Raw genomic sequence first — 22371 nt, forward strand, 5'->3', positions numbered from 1 at the left:
GTCGTGGTGTATCTGAAGTTATACAGACACCCGATCAGTGCCTGTGGCTATTACACCGCCCTATGCAATTGTTACGTGTACTTTCAATCCATAATAAGACACTATGAAGTTTGGTGTACATTAACCGACTTTGATCACTTGTTTGCGTGTGGTCCTATTTAAAAAATATTTCGCAGTTGTCTGAGCAATGTATACCAAGACTATAGACCGATATTTCTCTCAAGCTATAGAGTAGTAGGATCATGGAGGTATAGACCTCCATGGCAGGATGGACAACTCCGCTAAGTATTCTTCAAGTTTTTATATTCTTCAAGTTCAAGTTTTTCAACATTCCGTCGTCAACTTTTGTGATAGGGTGGCCAAACCTTAAAAATCCATCAGGACATAACCGTAGCCGATGATCAAAGTCCCCCAGTCGAGGACAGGACCCCCCCCCCCGGGCTCTACTACACCGACAGTCACTGTGACAATGGCCTTTTTGATCCAACGGGCATGGTTTCTCTTGTTATAGAACTGAAAGTAACGCTTGGGGCGAATTACTCAGTTTCGCATCTTATCTTTCATGACCTGAGATTCTGGCAGTTTGGGTTGTTTGAGGGTTCCAAAGGGCATCTCTACAGGAATATCCGTGAAAATAGAAAGTCTTCCTTTAAAGTGAGCCCTAGTGGCAATTCAGAGCATAATGAATATGATTAAAATCTATTGATCAAAGTGAAAAGGGAAAAATTAAAAATCGTAGTTATTGAGGCTTCAACACAAAGAACATACGAGTCTCAAACGTTACTCAATGGTTAGCCCTACGAGTATGGCGAGAGTGTCCGGCTTTGGCTACGCCGCCTCCCACCTCCGTAGCCAAAGCCGGACACTCTCGCCATACTCGTAGGGCTACTCAATGGTGTGCAATGGGGCTTGGAATAATTAGCTGGTCGCTCCCTAATAAAGTACGTTAGTTCACCATAACACGGCTACTCATGACTGTCTTTCTGGGCAATAGTACAAAGGACAAGTGTGTGAAACGAAAATCATTCATCTACATATCGATCCATCTCTTTTGTAAGTTTTTATGGCACCTTTAATGTCGGGACATATCTGGCAAAGGGAGTAACACGAGCCTCAAGCTAACGGCTCTGCAGTGCTGGGAACTATGGACAGGCGCCATCACACGGCGAAAAGGTTTTTTGAGATAACAACGGTAATTAAACTTGTGTTCCAAAACACGGAATTGTTCAGTAAAACATGTTGATTTCGGAAAAAAAGTCTTTTTAAAAATCTAATGTGAAATAAACAATTGAAACTTGTATTTCACTCCTTCCCTGAAAGACGGATTTGATGTGCTGACAGGTAGTCACGATAAACATCATCATCTGTTAATATTCATTCTGATCAAGTCTTCAGTTCCTAAACACATTCCTAATTTGAAGATATATCCACATAACAGTCACTGAGCAACGTCTTTGGAAAAAAACATTGTATGAAATGATCATAAACATGTTTGTGAAATGGTAAAATAAGTTTATTTCTATATTGTGGTGACACCCTAACCAAGTAAGTTGACCAGTTTGACCACACAGGGCCCCTCGATCTCCGATGACGATGACAATGATTGAATGTTTAAAAAATGAAGAAAAATAAAAATACATTTGGACTCAGTAAATTTGTTGTTGTTAGTATTTGCAGAAAAGAACAAAGTATACGCTGCAAAGTTCTATACAGCCTATTGAATTGAATTTTGCAGCGCATCCTTTCTTTTCTGCAAATACTTTCAACAAAAACAACAGCAACAAATTTACTGAGTCCAACTATATTTATGTTTTTCATTTTTAAAATATTTAATCATCATCATCATCATCATCATAGATTGAGAGCCCTGTGGTTAGACTTAGTACAAGATATTTTGAATGGTACAAAATAAAAATGCTGGACACACTACATTAATTGTGGATGCAATTTTATTCTTTCTATCTGGTTTTCTTTGAAAGACAATGATGTGCCAAACTCTTCGATAGGTCGGTTTCTTTAAACTATACCAAACTGTCAATGGGACTGTTAACCCTTCACCTGCCAGACAGAATCATTTCCCCATCTGCAAAGACGGTAAAAAGTGGTATTGAGCCAAAACCATAAGTATTTTCACCCACTTGGCTTGGTATGTTATAGCAGCTTTAGTCTGTAAAACTCATGTTTACAGTATATGTCTTCAGGCACCTCAAATCTTCAATTCTTTGTTAAAAAGCACCATGTGGGACATGTTTTGCTTCACTAATTTTAACCAACTTGAACTGACGGAGAAATGTGAACTTGGCAGGAAATGGGTTAAACTGATGAGCAAAAAACTGCAAAGAGCTCTGATTGAACAACTCTAGGGTATGCATCAAAAGGTTTTGGAGTATATTCTCAACACCCATTCATTCTCTCGTGTCGTCAGAAATGAATCTTCAAAATGACATTGTGAAAAAAAATGGCATTTCCTATATCATATGCAAGGAAAAAACTTTTTGTCATGACACAGATTTCATAAAAAGACGTGATTTGGTCATCTTGATTATAGAACTACCGTAATACAAACTCATGGTGATTGTAATCACTGATTTGAGAGATTTTAGATGATAAGATGTGACTGGAGTCTATCAGAGCCTAGCTATTGCATGTACACAGATATAAAAGGAAATCTGTGAGAACAGTATCCTTGGTAAATAGTAACAACTCGGTCTATAATCTAAAATTCTCTGTATCAAGCAAACATTTACAAAGTGTGCACGGTCTCAGGTTCCTGATCAGATTGTTGCAATTAGACAGTGCTTAAAGGCATGGTTCAGGCGTCAGATTGTCTTGCCAGGAAATTTACTTACTAGATGACAATTTCAATAGAAACCAAATGTCTCTGACACCTTCATAATCCTCTTAGACTAGAACCCGATCCCTGGGATCAAGTCCCCTACCTTTAAAGGGGCAGTCCCCAATCCCTGGTTCTCACATTAGTGGTTGTTGACATTGACTGTTAATGTGATTTTAGTCCCCTATTCTCCTTTGGAAGTGGTGTACAAGTTAGTCACTTTGCTCAGAGATTAAACTGATAAAAAACCTGCCCTTTAATCTTGGGGAAATGCTATTGGCACTTGTAAGACATGTTTGGACCCTGTCATGGAAAAAGGCAATTTAAGTGTAATAACTTTTTTTATGTTTCATATTGTGGTTGAATGTTGTGGCCATGTCATGTCATTATTGTTGCTTTTATTTCGCAACATTTCCTAAAACTTAAAATGAACGGAATCTGTTGACGTGTGGACACAAACACTACAACAAAGATTGATTGTAAAGAAAATAAAAACTGTCCAGAAAGTGTGATATGAATCTGAATATTAACGATGCAAATGTGAAAGTGTATTCAAGAAATTCACAATATACTATTAAACGATTTCAGAATTGATTAAATCCTTTCAAAAGTAGCTACACTGGCTATTGCAACCTAAATTTTTACAACACAAATAATTTTACGGTCACAAAAAAAGATGTGAATACAAAATTGAAGTTTTATGATAGTGGGGGTTAAAATAAACTCAGATTTCAAAAAATGAACTCATGAAATCTTTTGAGATAGAGGTTTCAAGCTAGCCATACATTGTAATAATACGCACCCAAGCTATGACTGTGTGATTCCTGTTGTCCATAGCGCCGCCATGTTAGTATATAGCACTGCCATGTAGCATAAAGAATTCCCTTGTAGAATTTCTAGAACTGCACTGGTAACTAAGTTCATGCACTGTTCAAAACCTCATTGATCTTTACATAAATTACAGACCTGCTTTAAAAATGCTGATTTGCTGTGCTTCAAACTTTGAATACTGAATTTAAGTTGTATGTACATGCTGCGATGTAGGTGTTTTTGACATCATTTATCGAACTGCAATCTACAAACACATCTGTACATGATTGGATGTTGAAACTTACACTGCAGTCATTGGGTGTTTTCTGTGTTTGGATGTTGGGAATATTTTGCATCTATCCAGTTTTCAAATTGCAAATTAAACTTTCTGAAGATAGTACATGATGATTTGGTGATGAAACAAGGCACACACACACATACCTCTCTTGTCAGCTATATCTGACATCTTCGACTGATGATACAACTCTCAAGATATTCATAAATTTTGAAAATTATAAATTAATCTGACAAGAAAGATACGGATGTATGTTACTGCAAAGATACACACAAAGATGAACTAACAATTTACAGTGTGTCAAAAGGATTCAAGTTTTCAGAAAAGAAACTTATTAAACTAAAATCTAAAAATATTAGTTTTTTTTTTTATCAAAGTTGCATATACAGTCTAAATTACTCCATAAATGAATGAATCAAAAGCTTCAAATAATAGCATATGAACACAAATGAATTACACGTTATATACTTGTCAAAAAGCTCAATCTAGGACGACCATAGGTTGGGTATCAATTCGGTCGGTCTGATTTACTGAATGGGTAGCGGTTTGAACAGCTTCTTCAGTTACATGGCTTGGTTTATCAATGATTTCTACTCTTTGAGATCCTTCATTAGGTTTGGGGGAACTTGTGGGTGATAATGGTTTGACTGGGACTTTGTGTTGGGAGGCAGGTTTAAACATTGCTAGCAATGTTTGCTGTCCCCGTGGAGACTTCCCTGGGGTGCTGCTGTCAGGTTTTATCATTGGTATGCTTTCTTCCGCTTTGATAGGTTTCACTTCTGGAGACGCGCTCAGATCATCCACTATCATACAATCCTCCATGTCACTGTCTGAATCCGCTGTGTATCCATCCTCAACATCCATGGCTTCAGGTTTGTCATCAGTTTCAGATCTGATGGACAAATCCAAAGATGGCTTTGCTTTAACGTTCTTGAAAGCGGCTAGGATTGGCTTGACGGCTGGCGTGGTTGTCATGATGACATCATCATCCTTTGATGTCTTTGCCCTTTCAAACAGTGTGCTTGGAGACACAGGCCTAGTAAACTGCATAATATTTGGTGTGGCACGTCCACTGATTTTTGCAGCATCCATTTCTCTGCTTGCCATTTCACTGACTCCCTTTGGTGTTTTGAAAACATACTGCCATTGGTTGGGGACAGGAAGGTCTGTAAGTTTATACTGTTCAAGTATATTTGCATGGACGTACCAACACACTTTCTTGAAGTTGGCTTGTTTCTCCCTGACGGCAATGGCATTTATTTTCAAATCTAGTTGCCTCTTTGATATAACGTATTCTTCATTCATCATGGGAGTAGATGATCTGCTGTTTGGAGTTGTTGTAGTGTCATCACTCGCATCCTGACACTGACTGATGTCTTCCGGTTTCTCTTCTTGGATGGCGACCACAGATTCATCCACACCTGTTTTGCTCTTGTCCCCGCCGTTCAGTTTCTGTTTCCAATATTCCCGGAATTCCTTGATGAGAGTTTTGATACCACTAATGTTGCCATGGACCAACCGGATTAGATCAGGCATTGCTGTAAATTGAAAAATATGTAATCAATTTTTGACTAACTCTAGGACTTTGGGTAGCTAAGATTTGGGAACACCAGCAACGTCTCATAAGTCCTCTGTGATTGCACTGATATAACAGCGAGTTCCCTGATAGCATGACAGGGGAATGCCAAGAAAATTTGCCTGGCTACAATCTGAACAAAAAATGCATGCTTATTTGACTACTTCTTGTCAGTTTTACACATACATGTATATGCTTGATGAAAAAATTGCTAAATGCATGATGTGTACTGGCAAAATAACAACATCAAACTTTCAATCTCTGTATCATGGATGTAACCTTATATTATTTGATAAGTGGAATTATAATCAGGAATGACACTTTGCAATTTCACTTGGCAGATAATAGTGTTCTCCACAAATAAAAAAATTAAGTGGGTGGCTAATTTGCATAATCATTTGCATAATATTAACATAATCATTTGCATAATATTTACATATAGTTTGTGTTCAGCAAAAATTGACAAAACAGGGTACTCATGAAGCAGAGCCCCTCCACTGATTTTTCAAAATTCAGTACATCCTCACTAAGTTGCATAAGCTCCTACCCTTGTTTAACTCAAATAAAGAAAGGTTAGGAGAGTAAAATATACCATTAAAGTTGGTAAAACTGCTCAGATCAAAGAAACTATTAAAAGATGTAAAACAATGAGATATCGAAGTTCCCGTGACAGCATCGCTAGGAAAATACTACGTTTTTCAGTACGTTTATCAGGGTTCTCTGACAATGCGCACCCCCGGTACCAAAATAGAAGAGTCCCACTCTGATGTCATATCGGCCATCGTTTACCGTATATTTTCATTCACACACGCGATCCGGGATTTTATTCTCTTCACATGCATTTTCATTTGTCTAAAGCAAGTAACGCTCCATCTGTTAAGAGTTTTTACCGCTGACTATAACAATTTTCATTGCTATGTTGCTGTTTTCACAAGATACTGACCGTTCGATCTTGGAAAGTTGAGTTGCTTTTACGTGCAGCCAACGCATGCCGGTGCAGTGACAGACAGTTCCGTAAGCTATGCTACGCTGTTGATCGGCAGCATACATGTCTTCGTTCCACGTTTACTTTTTATTTCAAGATGTGAGTCAAACAGAAATTTCACCAAATTGCCACTTCTGTATCTAGGGAATGTGTAATCAGTTTGATTTCAAATTTTTCGTCAATTAAGAGCAGAAATCGTCGCTGACTTTTGCTGTCTTTTGACTATGGTTTTATATCAATTTTTCTGTCCTTTACAATTTCTTTGGATGGGTCGGTGGAGTCAAGGGTTGAACAATAGCGTCGCGGGCCGCGACGCTGTTTTGGGCTGGGAGAACCCTGATGATGGTGTTAAAAGAATGTGTACTTTCTTGGGGGGAAATTCGGCAGAATCAATCGAGACAACACTTAGATCTTGATGCGACCGCACAGTTTATTGTGTCACCGTCCGGGTGGCGGGACGGTGATTGTGTGAATGGGTTGACAAGTCGGTCGAGCTTCTCTCGCGGTCTTTCTTCCGCTATGGTCGTCGTGACATATCTTGACGAGGTATTAAAATGACAAATTCACACATACAACAACAGCAAAATGTGCCTTATTGATTTAAATTAACACCTTATTGAAATTCAATACAGAAACAAACAAAAGCACGGCATAAAAACATTGCCGTGAACCAAACCTGCCACCCCAGAACAAAGGCTGACGGTGGGTTTCAAAAGCATGGGCGGCCGAAAATTAAACTGGGCGGCGTAGATTTTATCTGGGCGGCCGTGAAATTAAAGTGGGCGCACCGCCCACTTAAAAGGCGCCGTGGAGAACACTGGATAATAATGGTTACTCGGGTTGATTCATGTGGTGTTAGTGTTATATAAGAGTTTGCTGATTCCAGTTCATAGCAAGGTTACCGTTACATACCATCATCAGGTACTGGTTTCTTGATGCTGGATGTGTTTCTCTGAGACGATGCTATATCACCAGTGTTACCACTACCAGTCTCATCCTCAGCTTGCTTGCTTGTTTTCACGGTGAAACTGGTTGCTATGGGAACGGTAACCAAGGAACACACCCTGAACCTTTCTAGTGTTTTCATGCTCTCAGCTTGTTTGCTGTTGAGTTCATCACCTGCCCATACACATCCTAGTACAATGGGTAGCTTTGGTTGACACTGGCGTTTCAGCTCGGCTTCCCAGGACTGTGCCTTTGCAGTTCTCCTTGCTCTGAATGCTTCCATATCATCCTATGTGTGGTCATCCGTACAGAAGAGTAAGAGTTATACAAGTCAATGCAAAGAAGCAATCCTGTGTTTATTTTTGAAAACGCTGCTCCCTTATTTATTGGAATGAAGTATAAAATTGGTTTTAATACCAAGAATCATATCAATGTATGATACCAACATACACATATCTGATCGTATCACATGTCTTTAGTCTTAATCATCTCCTTCCCTGACTCACATGCTGGATGCTGCTTCAAGTGGAGCAAGACACCATCACTTCTTTTGAAATATCTGGCATTACTATTTGTTTTTGTAACCAAAAAGTCTAAATGTCTTTCTTTCTTCTATATAATTTGTGACTTGGTCTTGTATTTTATGCTTTGTCTGACACAAATTTGTGTTTATGAGTATTTGAATATGTACATGTGGTAAGTACATGGCCGTGACTTTTTGACTTCAGATGTGTATGTCAGCTTCTTTACCGTCCAAGTGACCACATACAGAAAATTAAAAACACATGCATTTAAAAAGTACCATTATATTGTCGATTCTTGACTAAAATTTGTAATAAATTAATATTGGAGAAAGATTGAAACTATAATTTGTTTGTATTGCTTCAATGTTTTACATGCTTGTTGGATAAAAATGGAGTCTGATATAATGCATACACTTGGAAATCAACATTTGAACAGATTGGGATACTCACTAAACAAACTTAAAAAAACAGCATATATAAAACACTTTCACAGTGGGACGTTTTGAATATTGATACAATGATAGTGCAGAGAATGATGGACTTACATCTTCTATACATCCTTCATCTTCCGATAGATATCCATGTGGTACAAAGAATCCATCATCATCACTGTCATCACTCATCTGTTCATTGTTTTCATCTTCACCCTGTCAGTAATCAAAATGTTTACGTCTTTATGATCTACTGATTCTAGTGTTTTTGGTGACGCAAGTATCCCCGTTAATTTCACTGCGGTTCCCCTTACAATATCATTAGACTAGTCTCAATGGAATTGGTACCGAGGTTGCCACCACCATTCACCTATCTTCCCAAATTTCTAAAGTAAAAACACTTGATTCTTGTCAGTGATGGAGGAGTTTGAGGAAAAAAATACACCACAGTATAAACAGACCTTGCCAAATCCCTGTCACACAACTGTGGTACAAGTCTGTGTCAGCAAATAGTTTGCTAAGAGCAGCACCCTTGTGAATTATACTGGGATTCCAAAAGTCATGTTACCATAGTTTCCCCTTACCATGTAAATTAAATAATATTAAGAGACATTCAAATTGGTACTAGAGGTATCCAAACCATATAACTATATTCCCAAACCTCAGTAAAAAGACTGGCAAAGACAGCACAGGTATGTACCTATGCTGTACAGACATTGCTGTACACTATGCAGTCTTACATACATGTGTGATGGTGCCCGAATTTCATGGTATCAGTACACTTTGTACATGACTGGATATAGTTTTGTGCACACTGACATGCAGAAGACAAGGTCTAAAATTTGCAAACATACATCTAGCAATAAGAAATCAAAAGAATTTTGGCTATGTAACTTGCAAAGGCTAACAAGTCATACCATCAAATCAAAATCTTGATCTTCATTAATCTGTCAAATAATTTTTAAGTCAAAACTTGTCTCTTACCTCAGAGTTGGAGTTGAGAGTTTCGCCCGGTTCTTCCCATTCTTCATCACTGTCAAATTCATAATCAATTATTTCCTGTAAACACAAATCAATAATTAGTAAGTATTCATATTTTACATGAAGTTGCACAAAATAATGAAACATTCCTGCGAAAGATACATAATGATGGCCAGCATGAAGCAAGAAATTCAATTTCATTATAAGATTGCGAGTCACTTTTGATACATCTCCAAGCCTCCTTGATGACATGAAAGTGCTGGATTTATGATATTGAAGTATAGTGGTATGTCAGGTTTTGATTTTGTCGGTAGATGGGAAAGAGCTGGTTGATCTGTCCTTGTTGGTGGAAAGAGAGAGGAGACGAGACAGCAGCCACCTCAAAGTGGATTTCGAAAGTGTGATAGGTCATCAATTATCTATCTAGTCGCTATGTAAAAAACAATTTTGACTGAAAGCGTTTGGCTTACCTCATCTTTTCTGAAAGGGTTTCTAGGATTGATTTTGGAACTCCTTTTCAAACAAGAACCCCAGTAAGCTGGCCTGTAATTTTCATGGAATTGCAGTAGTTTTGCCTTCATCTCGTGCACCTCTTCTTCAAATTTCTTGGTTTTCTTGTCTGCAGACTTGTCCTCTGCTTGCTCCAAAATTTGAATCTCATCTGTATCCATAGTTTCCACACTATCATTCCTGAAGAACGATAAGTAAAAGTTCAGTGTCAATGACAGATCTTATACATTTGGGAATAAGTCTGTTCAGAGTTGTCAGGAAATGCAAGGTTTTTTTACTTCTGCTACATCAGGGTGCCTAATTTATTTTTAAAGATGAGGGTTAAAATTTCAGTCATGGTAGACTAGCAGGCTACACGATTGGATTACGACTGGCAAAAAAAAGACAATCGCGAAGAGAAAGTCGCCAGATCATAATTATTATCAATTTTTCTGGTGATAAGAAATTGGAAGTCAGAATCGGTTTTCTTTATCAGTCACAACTTTCAATACTGCAATTCCATTGTTTTGTTTGCTTCTACATTTTAGACTGATATTCTACTGAGCTGTCCTTCAAATAGTGGACAAGCCGTTAAGATATTTGAATCTGAATTTGGATCTACCATACTTTTGTTTGATGAAGCATCGTAGTTTCATACTTTAATCTTTCATTTTACTGGTGTGTGTGAGAATTCTTTCCCCTGTATATACTGGAACGTAAGAGTTTTTATTATTGTACTCATTTCATACCTGGTTCTTTTACAAATGTCAAGGTCAAGATGTATAAAACTTTTGTCCCTGAATTGCGAACAAGATTCCACTACATTTCTACCTGTGTAAAGTATGAGACACTATATCTCATGGAACACGATATCTGCTCTCTATGGTGATGATTGTCTGATAAGTGTTGTCAGCTGATCTGATTTATTACAGTTTTGCAAAAGTTGTTGTAGTTCGAAAAACACAGAAGGGAATTTTTTTCTGTTGGACTAGAATCTCTTATGAGAGAAGCTCAGCTGTTGCTAAACCACACTGATCTTGACCTCGGCATATAGACAAAGTCCTCCATTGTCAATGTTCTCCACACTGCCACATCATGGAAGTGGTGGAAAGTCACGCTTTCCTTTCGTGCATATTTTAAAAGTTTTAAAGCTTTTTTAAGGCTGCATTGCACCTGAGTGCATTAAAGTATCTGTTTGAGAAGATGAAAATAGGCAGGGCTCCCGTTACCTATTCGCCAATTAGCCAAATGCGAAAGAAAGTTAAAAATGGCTACAAAATTCCTGTTTGGCTAATGTAGTGGCTATTGAATTCTTAGACCTCCTGGACAGAAAACTGCAGCTAACAATAAAAATGTTGTAAGATGTTGAAACAGTTTACCCTCCTTCCTACAAAGTTGCAATGTATTGAAACAGTTTTACTCTCCTTTCTACAAAGTTCCAAATTCCCTGGTATGTAAAACAAACATTGTTGCTGTTCGATACTACAATACATCATGACCGTAACGTCCATGAATACAGGCCTGCTTTGCCTCTTTGAGTCCTGGGTCGTCCTTGAGTCTATCAAAAGTTTTACCTTCTTTGCTGTATCAAAATTTGGCCTGCAACTACTCAGTTTGATAGTAAAAACCATAATTTAAAAGGAAACTTTTACAAACGGAGCCATAATACAAAGGAAAAGGAGAAAAATTGAGGTTTTCTGAAAGGTCAAGTCTAGGTCATCTCATCATGTGATGTCATGCATGAAGACCCCCTAATTACATAATTATGGTTCACAAGAAACCACCTAGGGTGGTTCAATAGGTGAAAGGTAATTTTGCTGCCTTCCAATTTAAATGGCATTCAGCTTGACTGACTCCCATTCGGCCTACTTTCAAACTGCTATAACTTATACAAGAAATTATGTAATTCTGAATGATTTTAATATTTTTGTAGATTCCACCAGTTTAATGATCTAGAAGTGAACATCATCAGACATTTCTTGAAGATATCAAAATATCAAATGGAAATATATCTGGGCTAAAATGTTATCATAATCATTAAAACAATGAATGCCCTTAAACAGTGAGTAATTTAAATGAACATATATCGTTGTGTCTTGTTTTACAAGAGTTTTGTTTGGCCTAGCCCTTTTTGTCTCAAGAAAAGTACTCATACTCAAGATGCTATTTCAGCCTGCTTGATCACAACTATAAGTAAAACCGGGGCCTTAAATACCACAATAATCGTATCTACACTGCCATTGTGCTATACCATAAATGCTGTCTTCTGCATGGAAAATTGTTTTACTTGTGTGGCTCAAACATTTAGGTTATGGAAGACTGCATAAATTTGCCACAAGAGAAGCCTGTATCTTATGACAAGCTATCATACTGTGAATACTAACTGAATGTGGCAGAAATATTCAATCTGTACCTCTTGTAATATACACTTAACATTGCTACCAGATTTTTAGAATTCAATTGCTACCTAATTTTATTTCTGGTGTTTAAAGTTTACCACAAAAAAGGATTTTGTATCCCTGAAAAGTCATAAAAACACAGATTATAAATGCAAAAACTAAACACATTTCTTTAATGTAAAAACCATCATGAACATCATACAAAACATCTTGATTTGTAAAATTAGGGACTCCTGAATGACGAGAAAGCTGTTGCCACACTTGAGATCATAAACTGGCTAAAAGTTACTCAAAATGGCTAAAAGTTTTTTTATTTGGCTAATGAGTTGGCTAATCATTTTGGTGACTTAGGGGGAGCCCTGATAGGTGATTTGTAATATAGTTTCTGCTCACATCTGGTAACCATAACAGTGTTGAATCTAGGATCTTAGGATTGGGGGACATTTGGGCCCACTGCCTTGAATTTTGGGGGACATTTTCAAAAATTTGGGGGACAATTTTTTGGCAGCAAATTTGCATATTAATCTGCATATTAAATTAGCATTTATTTAAAATAAGTCTATGAAGTCTTTGTACATCTATTCAAGAAATATAATTGTTTTGAATAAAGTATCACAAATTCACTCACATTCACAGAAAAGATGCAGCACATTCTGTTAGTCTCAAGAGATAATTCTTTCAGTATTATGCAAAAATACAATTGACAATTTCCCCACAGTGAGAAAAGTAGTTCATTTGTCATTTCACAGCTCTCATTGATAGAGCAGGACTTTTTTTAATGACTAAGTAGTCTCGATCTCTGCAGCAGTAAGTTCCCATAGACATAAAAGGGTAACCTAGGGAGTCTAGAGTGATGACGCTTTGTCCTAAGCAAGTTTGGAAAATGGCCGACACCATGTGCTGCATCGAGGCAAAACAAACACAGCACAACGTCCCGACTCTGACAATGCAAGCCGTGCAAGTATTAGTAATGCATTCTTACTGAAGAACTTGACATATGACCCGTCTGGTATAAGATCTGAATAGATATTCACTGTTGTTCTCGCTAGATCGAATTTCTTGGCAAGCCATGCATGCGTGACCGTGGCATAACGACTTTGACAACAAACACATGAACCAAGCTACGTCTAGTATCTCGATCCATGTGGACACATGAAATGTTTCAGAAATTTTGGAATTTGGTTTGATTTCCGCTTGATCAAGAACATGTTTTTTCTTTTTGAATGGAATAGGTGTGTTGGCTACATTTTTCAAAAACCTTTCTGTGTGAGAGTTAGTTTGAAATTACTCCCGTACGTGAATTTTTTTTCTCGTCACGGCTGTCAGTCAGTACATTCACAACAAGTTTTATTGACAATGTAACAACGCAAATGTCATTTCAAAACGGACGTGTGCTGCTAAAGTATTTATAAATGAAATCATTGGTAACATTCTAGCAAAATATAGCAAATCATCACGCAAAGTGGTTACGTTTAACAATGAAAGAAAACACGTTGACCTATTTACAGACCCCCCCTCATTGTGAGTGCGCCCAAAGTGACGCACTGGGTAGATTTCAGAGCGGGATTTTTTGCTGAAACGCGTCAATCCCGCGATGGCGCGCTCTAGATTCAACATCTGCCATAACACAGTGTAAAATTAGCCCTCACTTCAGGTTGAAACTAGGCACTGGAACAGTGCCCCCAGTGTTGAAATTTAGTAATCTCTCATTTTCCACACAAGTTTGCTCAGCTTGCTATACCCAACATAAAAACAGTAGTTTATTGTCATGTACTTTCTTTAAGATTTAGTAGCATTATCATTGTATTATTTTAATTTTTGCTGATTTTCTGAATGATTTCACTGTGCTAGTGATGTAGACTCCCTGTTTCCATCAAAATGAGGGAGGAATGTGAAATAGTGCTATGTTATTATTATTCATAAGCTGTCATTACTATTCATTAGGCCATGTATATCTATCGAGGCACTACTTGTAATGGTCAGTCTCCAGCTAGTCTTTAGCTTTTCATCCGTCAATATACTGGAAGTGTAGTGTATAACGGAATATAGTAGCATCTTAGATTATAGTATTCACTGCCTCCAGTCTTCCTTACATCCCTTCAACATCAGAATATCAGCCTTGCTGGCCCTGACACGCTACTAAGTGATCGACAATACCATCATAAACCTGGTCATGTCACATTAATACTTTACACTAAAATTTCAACCTTGTACCTGTTAAACTTGGCAAAAGCATCTCAGAGTATTGCTTGAAAACAAATTCTTAGAAATTGGTAATGTGACACAGCTATATTCAAACGCTGGCTTAAATGACAATGCCGTTTAACAATCCTATTGTTAACAATTACAGGAAATGAAGACAAGTTGATATGCAGCCATAACAGACACACAAGAGGATTTTGGAAATGTGATAACTTGGAAGTGCAAACTCATGACAACTTGATGACTGTTCAGTTTGATGCCTTCAAAGCAATCATTGGTAACTTGAGTGTTTTCCCTGAGAAAATTCAATTTCTATAAGCAGACAAGTGTGACAGAGTTCATTTCTGATTCTTTCGGTCTATAACCTCATGAAATAGACATTTTTGGGGCAACTCTCAGGCAACAGGTGTATGCTGTTACCCTTGTGGCCAGTCATTATGTGTATACCATTCAGTATCTGTTACATATGAATTACCTTTCCTCCTTGGATTGTATCTTGGTTTTTCCTGCTTTTCCAGGATTAATCCTTCCATTGCGTAGTTCATCAAGGTAAAGACTGCTGACATTCTGTGTATGGTAAATTGAAATCGATGTGTCTCAAAAAGTTCAACCAAGTTGCATGTCATTAAGATCAACATTATATGTACAATAAAACCTTGACAGATTATAAGAAATAAACCAACAATTACTATACCATTGAAATGCATCAAATTAATCTGACAGAAATGTACGAGTCCCAACAAATATAACAAAAAAGTCATGTCAGGTATAGTGAATACATTGATGAATTATAGCCACACATATGGAGACTACCATGGTTGTAAACCTTGAAGTCTAATCAGCGAGGAGTCTCAGAAGTATGCTCTTCATATGCTTTATGAGAAAGTTGTTTCAAAAACACATAGGAAGCTTTTACTTGAAGTCAGATGTTGCAAGGGAGAACATCTTACCTGACTTGTCAAAAATTGATCCACATTTTCTTTGCAAGTGTCCATGGACTTTTCTACCCTAGTTTTTGGTGCCAATACCATGTCTTGTTTCAGTTGGAATGGCATGAAAAGACCCTGAGTTGTCGTCTCCTTTGGTTTGCATGTTGTTTCCACTTTCTTAAAGAAACCTTTGAATGTGTTCTGCAGTTTCTGCTGTTTCCGCAGCTGTTGAAATACAATAAGTAAGTTGTGAGAGGGCCATTGTAGAACAAGGAGACACATTTTGTCAGTTTTTCAGATATCACCTGCCAAATACTTACATGGAGAAGTCATCATAAAAGGCAACAATTGAACACAAAAGAGACGGTTTGCCATCAATCAACTGTATTTGATCATATCACCAATCTGAATTCATGGCAATGATTTTTTTTGTGAACTTAGGTGTGCTAAAAGAGTTCACTACGATACACTGATGATGTGACAGCAGGTTGACTGTGTTTTTGCAGTGCAGAGTTCTTGTGTCACCTTTGTGAGAATCAATGTACAATTTTATCAGGAACTGTACTTTATATGGCAAGCTAATTTAGGTATGTTATACATGTGTCTAGCATCATTTACCTTTTCTTCTTCAATCTTCCGTTTTTCCTCTTCCACTCTCTTCTTCTCTTCTTCAATTTGTCTTTTCTCTTCATTCTTGGCACTGAGAGCAAAGAATGAAAAACTCTCATCAAACAAACAAATCCTAAAGTTACCATCCTAAATGGACAAAAAAACATACACTTACCAACTGGGAGAGGAGTACATATTGTATTACCAGTATTGGTACAGTTATTTGGTATATATAAGAGGTGAGAATATGAATAAAAACTCATTTTCCTGACAGCAGTAAAAACACTTTTCATTCAAAGCCGCTTAAAAAATCAAACCTTCCAGTATTAAGTTTATTAATGAAGAACAAATGTAAATATATAAATAGGAATATGAGATGTACTCGATAGCTTCCTGTTTTCTTCGTCTTTCCTCTTCCTTGATTTGTTGCTTTTCAAGTCTTTCCTTTTCTTCTTTTTCTTTCTTTTCTCTTCGTTCCTTTTCTTTGGCTTCTTTTTCTTGCTCTTTTTGTTTTCTCATTTCTTCACGTTCTTTTTCCTTTGCTAACCTGGCCTCCTCTTTAACACGCATTTTTTCTTTCAGTGCTTCCTCTTTCAATCTTTTTTTCTCCTGTCTTTCTTTTTCCTGTGAAAATAATCCCAAAAAATTTAAACATCTTCTAAATTAAGTTAGATTAATTCCTAAACAAGACTCTTCTATCATAGTTGAAACAAAGAAGTGAAACAGTCATAGGTCTATGAGAGCATACACCATATGGGTCGATTATTAATTGATGCAAAAATCTTAACTGAAGATTTCAATGGTAGTTTTGTTCAATTCATGTCACTTGTATTACCATTTGGTGAACAGAACTTGATAAACATAGCAAAATATAGTCAAATTCAAATCACTCACCCTTTCTTCCATTTTCTTTAGTCTTTCTCTTTCCTTGGCCAGTGCTTTAGCTGACTTTGGGGTCTGTGTACAGAAAATACCAGCGATATATGAAAGGGTGAAGACATGCACAAAATTGAACATGATTGATGTTTTCAAGTGTCATATTACATTAAACGGATAGAAATATGAGAAATTGGTGTCACATTCGTTCCAGTTTACATGTTATTATTAGGAAACACAAATGATTATTACGTCAAAGACTTGTAACACTTCCAAATGAAGCAAAAAACACAACACCATGTGGTTGAAGCAAACTTCTCTGTAACCAAGGAGTGTTAAGTCGTATGATTGGTACGGTATTAATTGGGTTATTTCAAATTGAGCTGGTTCTCTGCATTTTTGGTAAAGCCTGTTTCTGGTTCCCCAATCATGTAAAGCACAACCTAGACTGTCAGTTGTCATTTGCGCCATTTTCGTCGCTGCAGTAACACTGTAGACACGGCTGAGTCAAAAACCCATGTCTGGCGAAAGTGACTGTTATCACTTGAATGGATTTCCTTGCCATTAATCATTCATAAGATATGATGTCTAGAACAGGGCGGAGGCCGGGGAAGACATCATTTCCTCTCTGATTTTGTCTGAGTGTCCTCTCAGCTTCTTTCAGACAAATACAACGCACGATTGCACAGGTCCCAACCCTGCATATATCTGAGCGACAGTAATTCCACTGTTTGACTTTGATGTTAGTTTTGGCCACTACTAGAGCAACTGTACGAAGACATCTTTTCCTGTAACATAACCGTCAATAACTTGTCTCTGAAAGTCTTTGCAGTGCCAATATCCAATTTCTTCAAGGCTTCGCTGTGATCAAGCTGCTTCACTATAGCTATGTTGCGTTGGTGTTGTATCCAGAATGACTGACTGACCTATGATCTGCTTCACCTGTCAACCGTTTTCTCTGCATTTAGGGTACAAGTTTTCTCTGTTATCGGCGAGGGCACAGCGGCTAATAACAGTCCCTTGTGCCTTTCGCACTTGCAGTCATGCCTTTGGCATTCCCAACTTGCACCTTAAGCACTATGCTTGCGACCCCAAACCCCTATATGTGCAAGAGACTATACCATAAAAGAAAAGGCACAAGGGACTGTTGACAGTCTGAGCACAACCATAGGCGAATAATTTATTTGTTTGCCACCAAGACCATCTATTAAAATGATCAAGGTTTAACAAAAAATGGTCATCGTTGATGACACAGTCCCCACTTGTTAATGGGTGCTTTGATTACAGGTCCTCAGAGAGGATAGAGTCCTCTTCATTAGGTCTGTGATAAAAATACTTGTGAATAAATTCGCTTGATACATGTCTGAGTTGTAGTTCAGGAGATGAAAAAATCGTAATAAAATGGCCACCTGGCGGCCATATTGGATCGTATCACAAAACAAATTGACGTGCATATGTATGACATAGGTCAATGTCCTTGTACCAAGTTTGAATGAAATTGGTTGAGATATGCCTGAGTTATGGCTCTGTACATGAAAAAATCGTAACAAAATGGCCGCACGACGGCCATATTGGATTGTATCACAAAACAAATTGATGTGCATAGCTATGACATTGGTCAATGTCCTTGTACCAACTTTGAATAAAATCTGTACAAACATGCCTGAGTTATGGCTCTGTACATGAAAAAATCGTAATAAAATGGCCGCCTGGCGGCCATATTGGATCGTATCACAAAACAAATTGACGTGCATATGTATGACATAGGTCAATGTCCTTGTACCAATTTTGAATGAAATTGGTTGAGATATGCCTGAGTTATGGCTCTATACATGAAAAAATCGTAACAAAATGGCCGCACGGTGGCCATATTGGATCGTATCACAAAAAGAATCGATGTGCATATCTATGACATTGGTCAATGTCCTTGTACCAACTTTGAATAAAATCAGTTGAAACATGCCTGAATTATGGCTCTGTACATGAAAAAATCGTAATAAAATGGCCGCCTGGCAGCCATATTGGATCGTATCACAAAACAAATTAACGTGCATCTGTATGACATATGAAGTAATCCTTGTACCAAGTTTGAATGAAATCGCTTCAGGCATCTCTGAGATATCTGCGTGAACGGACGGACGGACGGACGCACACACGCACGGACATGACCAAACCTATAAGTCCCCCCGGACGGTGTCCGTGGGGACTAACAAAAAATGCTGTTTGTTGGGCAATTTCTGAGATCACACATTTATAGTTATGGCATAGTCTGGAATAGAAGCAATACATCACAAATGACAATGAAAATCTTACCTTTTTGCGCAATGGTTCTTTGCTCTTAGGTGTTGAAATATCAGCTACATTTCCCTGACTCTTGACTGGACTTCCTTCCACTGTGACTACCGACGGCTCGACAACAATATTCTCTTTACTTTTATCGTCTCTATCATTACTACTTGGCTTTAAATCTTCAGAACATTCAATGATCTCCTTTGTTTCACTTTCTCTATCTTCATTTTTCATCACGGTCTCATTTGAGCTGCTATTTAGACTACTGTCACCAGAGTCACTTCGTGCACGATCAACAACAGCCTCTATTGCTTTATCATAGTCCTCATGTTCAAATTGGTTGTTAGTGGCTGTTTCTCCTTTGAGAATGGATTCCTGAGGTACTTTACTTTGAATTCCAACATCACTACTCTCAGCACTGTCAACTGTTGAATTATTAGTGAACCCATTGCCATCTACATTGTCTGTCAAATCAATTGAATCAGCTTCGGACGTGGACACCAAAGGCTGCTGTGCTTTCTGTACAAAATTATCCATAGTCAACTTTCTAGGTTTTTCAATTTTGCTGCCTGGTTGAGTTGTGACAGTTTTGGACATTATCACACTCTCTTTGACTTTATCAGTCTCGGAACTAGATGAGACTTCATTCTCACTTTCAGGGCTAGTCTGATATTTGAAAAAAGCCAATTTCTCATTTATGGTCTTTTTCGGACAAACAGCAATTGAGGTAGGTTCTTTGGTTAGTTTGGCATTTTTTGGTGACTGTATTATCTTGTCACTACCAGATAACTTTCTCTTCTTACTTGCTTGATTGCTTGGGGAAGGTGAGCATGAATCCAGAGGCTTGAAAGGTAAACGTGCTGAAATGAAACAGAAATTGTCAATTTTTTCCCAACTGAATATTTGCCCACAATGGAGAAACAAAAGAAGTAATTTTGCCTGAATCTCGACAATATTTACAGCTCGTTACATATTACCCTCAACTGTCCATGTGGTTTTTCAACGATGCTACTGTATGTTCAAAACACTCAATATTTTACACGGAATTTTAGTATTAACGCTTTCCCTTCAAAGCTTGTCAATTGTCATCTGCCAAGTCAGTAAAAATCTGCACAGTGCCAAAAACTTGCTCATATTTTCACCTACTTGGCATGTATGTCACAGCAGGTGAGTCAGTTAAATTCATGTTTCCTGTATCTATGTTTTGAGGGGCCTTCAAATGTATAAGTCTTTGTCAAAGTGCGACATGTCAAACATGTTATGCTTTATGGATTTTAACCAACTTGACCTAATAGGTGATAGATGTCATTTAGGGGTAAGGAGCAATTCTTAGCCCTGAACCCTTTTTCAAGAGACAAACTGTGTACAATAAGATGATAAAAGCGCTGTTTTGCTACATATCATAAACATTACTTTTATTTGTAACTCTCATGTAATGAAAAACTTGTATTCAATCCAGGGAATTCTATTTAATTACCTTGTTTTAACTTCTTGAGCGGAGGGGAGCATAGTGTTTCCATGTTGCCAGAACCTGTAGGGGAAATTGAATATAAAAAATTGTAATTTTTGACCAAGTATTGTCAGAATTGCATAAAACAGTAAACTGGATGTTTCATTCAACCTGACAATAAGTATAGTTGACATTATTGTACCAACATGTCACACAGATTAATTATGAGAGCAAGTATATGCAGACCATTCCAAGTAAGTTGTAATACCATGTCAGATATGCATGAAGGCTACACAAACTTAGGTATTGAAGGCCTGGTGTAAATATGACATTTCTTTCACACCATAGTTTTGCAGGAAAACACACTGAAGACATTAGTGCTGTTTTTGCATGTAGGATTTCTATGAGAATGTTTGCAAAAAAACACTCATAAGTTTCCACCATAAATCATGCTGAATAATACTGAAAACAGAAATTAAGTAAATCTTGGATTATTAATTGCACTCTTAGTTATCTTTTTGGTCTTAGTGTTTTATGTAAACCAAATTTTAGAAAGAATTCCTTTGCCTCCTCCCTCTTCCTACGTAAAATCAGTTTAGTTTAAATGGAATACCGAACATTCCTTAGAGGAAGTACATTCCAACCATGAAGAGGTTAAGAGTTGTGGGTAGGCTTGGCATCGATCAAAGACAGCATAGGCACATATACATGCCCTTTCTGATGGGGACTGTGGGTTATCTCAACAATATGACCATCACCTATTCAATTTCATAGTTTTATATGTAGAACTACTAGAAGGACACAATGTTTATTATCGACAATGGCGGCCCAAAAAGAAACCCTAACCCTCATTCAGACTGTATTTGATTGTCCCCATACCTTATGAAATCATGTCCCCATCAAAGCAATTCAAGTTGTAGAAGAGAGGACTACAAATTCGAAAGCCTTCATGCCAATTCCATTGTATCGAATACACCTTGAGAATTCAAGTTAGACTGTTGTTTAACCCTTCACCATGATTAAATGCAGAGTTAGATTTTTCCACTTTTTAAAGAGATGTATACACTTTAAAATGCTATGGAATAATCCTTATGGTTTCATATGATTTTACATACCGTACATGCAAAGGCCCCTATGCAAAGTAACCCTCTTTGGAAAGTACATAAATTAAACAATGGCATTAATCATACCCAACACTCCAACTGTAATTATCTTCATGCAAAAACGTATCCCATCTATCAAATTTGTAAATCGCAAATTACAATGTTTTTGTTTTAAGATATTACAGGGATGTAGTATGAACACCGATTTATTGCACATTTTGTCCTCGGCAATTTCTAAATGATGTCCCCTGGCCCTTTACACTCGTGATCTGCTCCAGATTCGATCAGGGATCTGCACTGCAGACATCGCGCGCTGCGATACGGAGGGGCGAATCGCCGTGTGCCACAGTCGCACACGACACTCGCCATCGACGAAAAATCCATACTTACCGTCAGAATCAGACGATGTTATTTTCTTCTTCGACTCAATTCTTTGATCTCCCAACAACTCCCCCAACATGGTGACAGAAGGGCGAAAAAATGCACGAAAATTGAGGAAAGACAGAACTAGACAGAAACAACAAACTACCAAAATACCAAAGTTTCGAAGTTGGCGGGAAGGTTCCGTGTCATAGGCTCTCATTGGACGAAATTGATCATGTGAAAATCGTGATGACCTTAGACCCTGATTAGTTGAGTCTCGCC

General features: G+C 37.7%; 1 protein-coding gene across 1 annotated transcript; it reads right to left on the reverse strand.

Moving 5' to 3' along the window:
- Positions 1-1931: 1931 nt before the first annotated feature.
- Positions 1932-22311, reverse strand: LOC139121546 (chromatin assembly factor 1 subunit A-like). The gene is made up of 13 exons (XM_070686543.1): positions 22117-22311; positions 20651-20704; positions 19198-20033; positions 16903-16965; positions 16391-16632; positions 16018-16099; positions 15421-15624; positions 14946-15037; positions 9851-10070; positions 9384-9458; positions 8514-8615; positions 7412-7733; positions 1932-5476 (listed from the first exon to the last, which is right to left on the reverse strand). Exons 1-13 carry the CDS (start codon positions 22307-22309, stop codon positions 4419-4421), a joined length of 3543 nt encoding a protein of 1180 aa, XP_070542644.1. The 5' UTR covers positions 22310-22311; the 3' UTR covers positions 1932-4418.
- Between the last annotated feature and the right edge of the window lie 60 nt (positions 22312-22371).

Source organism: Ptychodera flava, chromosome 21, assembly GCF_041260155.1.
Source record: "Ptychodera flava strain L36383 chromosome 21, AS_Pfla_20210202, whole genome shotgun sequence".
NCBI lineage: Eukaryota > Metazoa > Hemichordata > Enteropneusta > Ptychoderidae > Ptychodera > Ptychodera flava.

Coding starts and splice junctions, on each gene's coding strand:
- LOC139121546 (XM_070686543.1), bottom strand. CDS start 22,309: ATGAGAGCCTATGACACGGAACCTTCCCGCCAACTTCGAAACTTTGGT. Junction 20,034..20,650: donor GCTCAAGAAGTTAAAACAAG/GTAATTAAATAG, acceptor GTTTCATTTCAG/CACGTTTACCTTTCAAGCCT. Junction 10,071..14,945: donor ATACAATCCAAGGAGGAAAG/GTAATTCATATG, acceptor ATCGTTCTTCAG/GAATGATAGTGTGGAAACTA.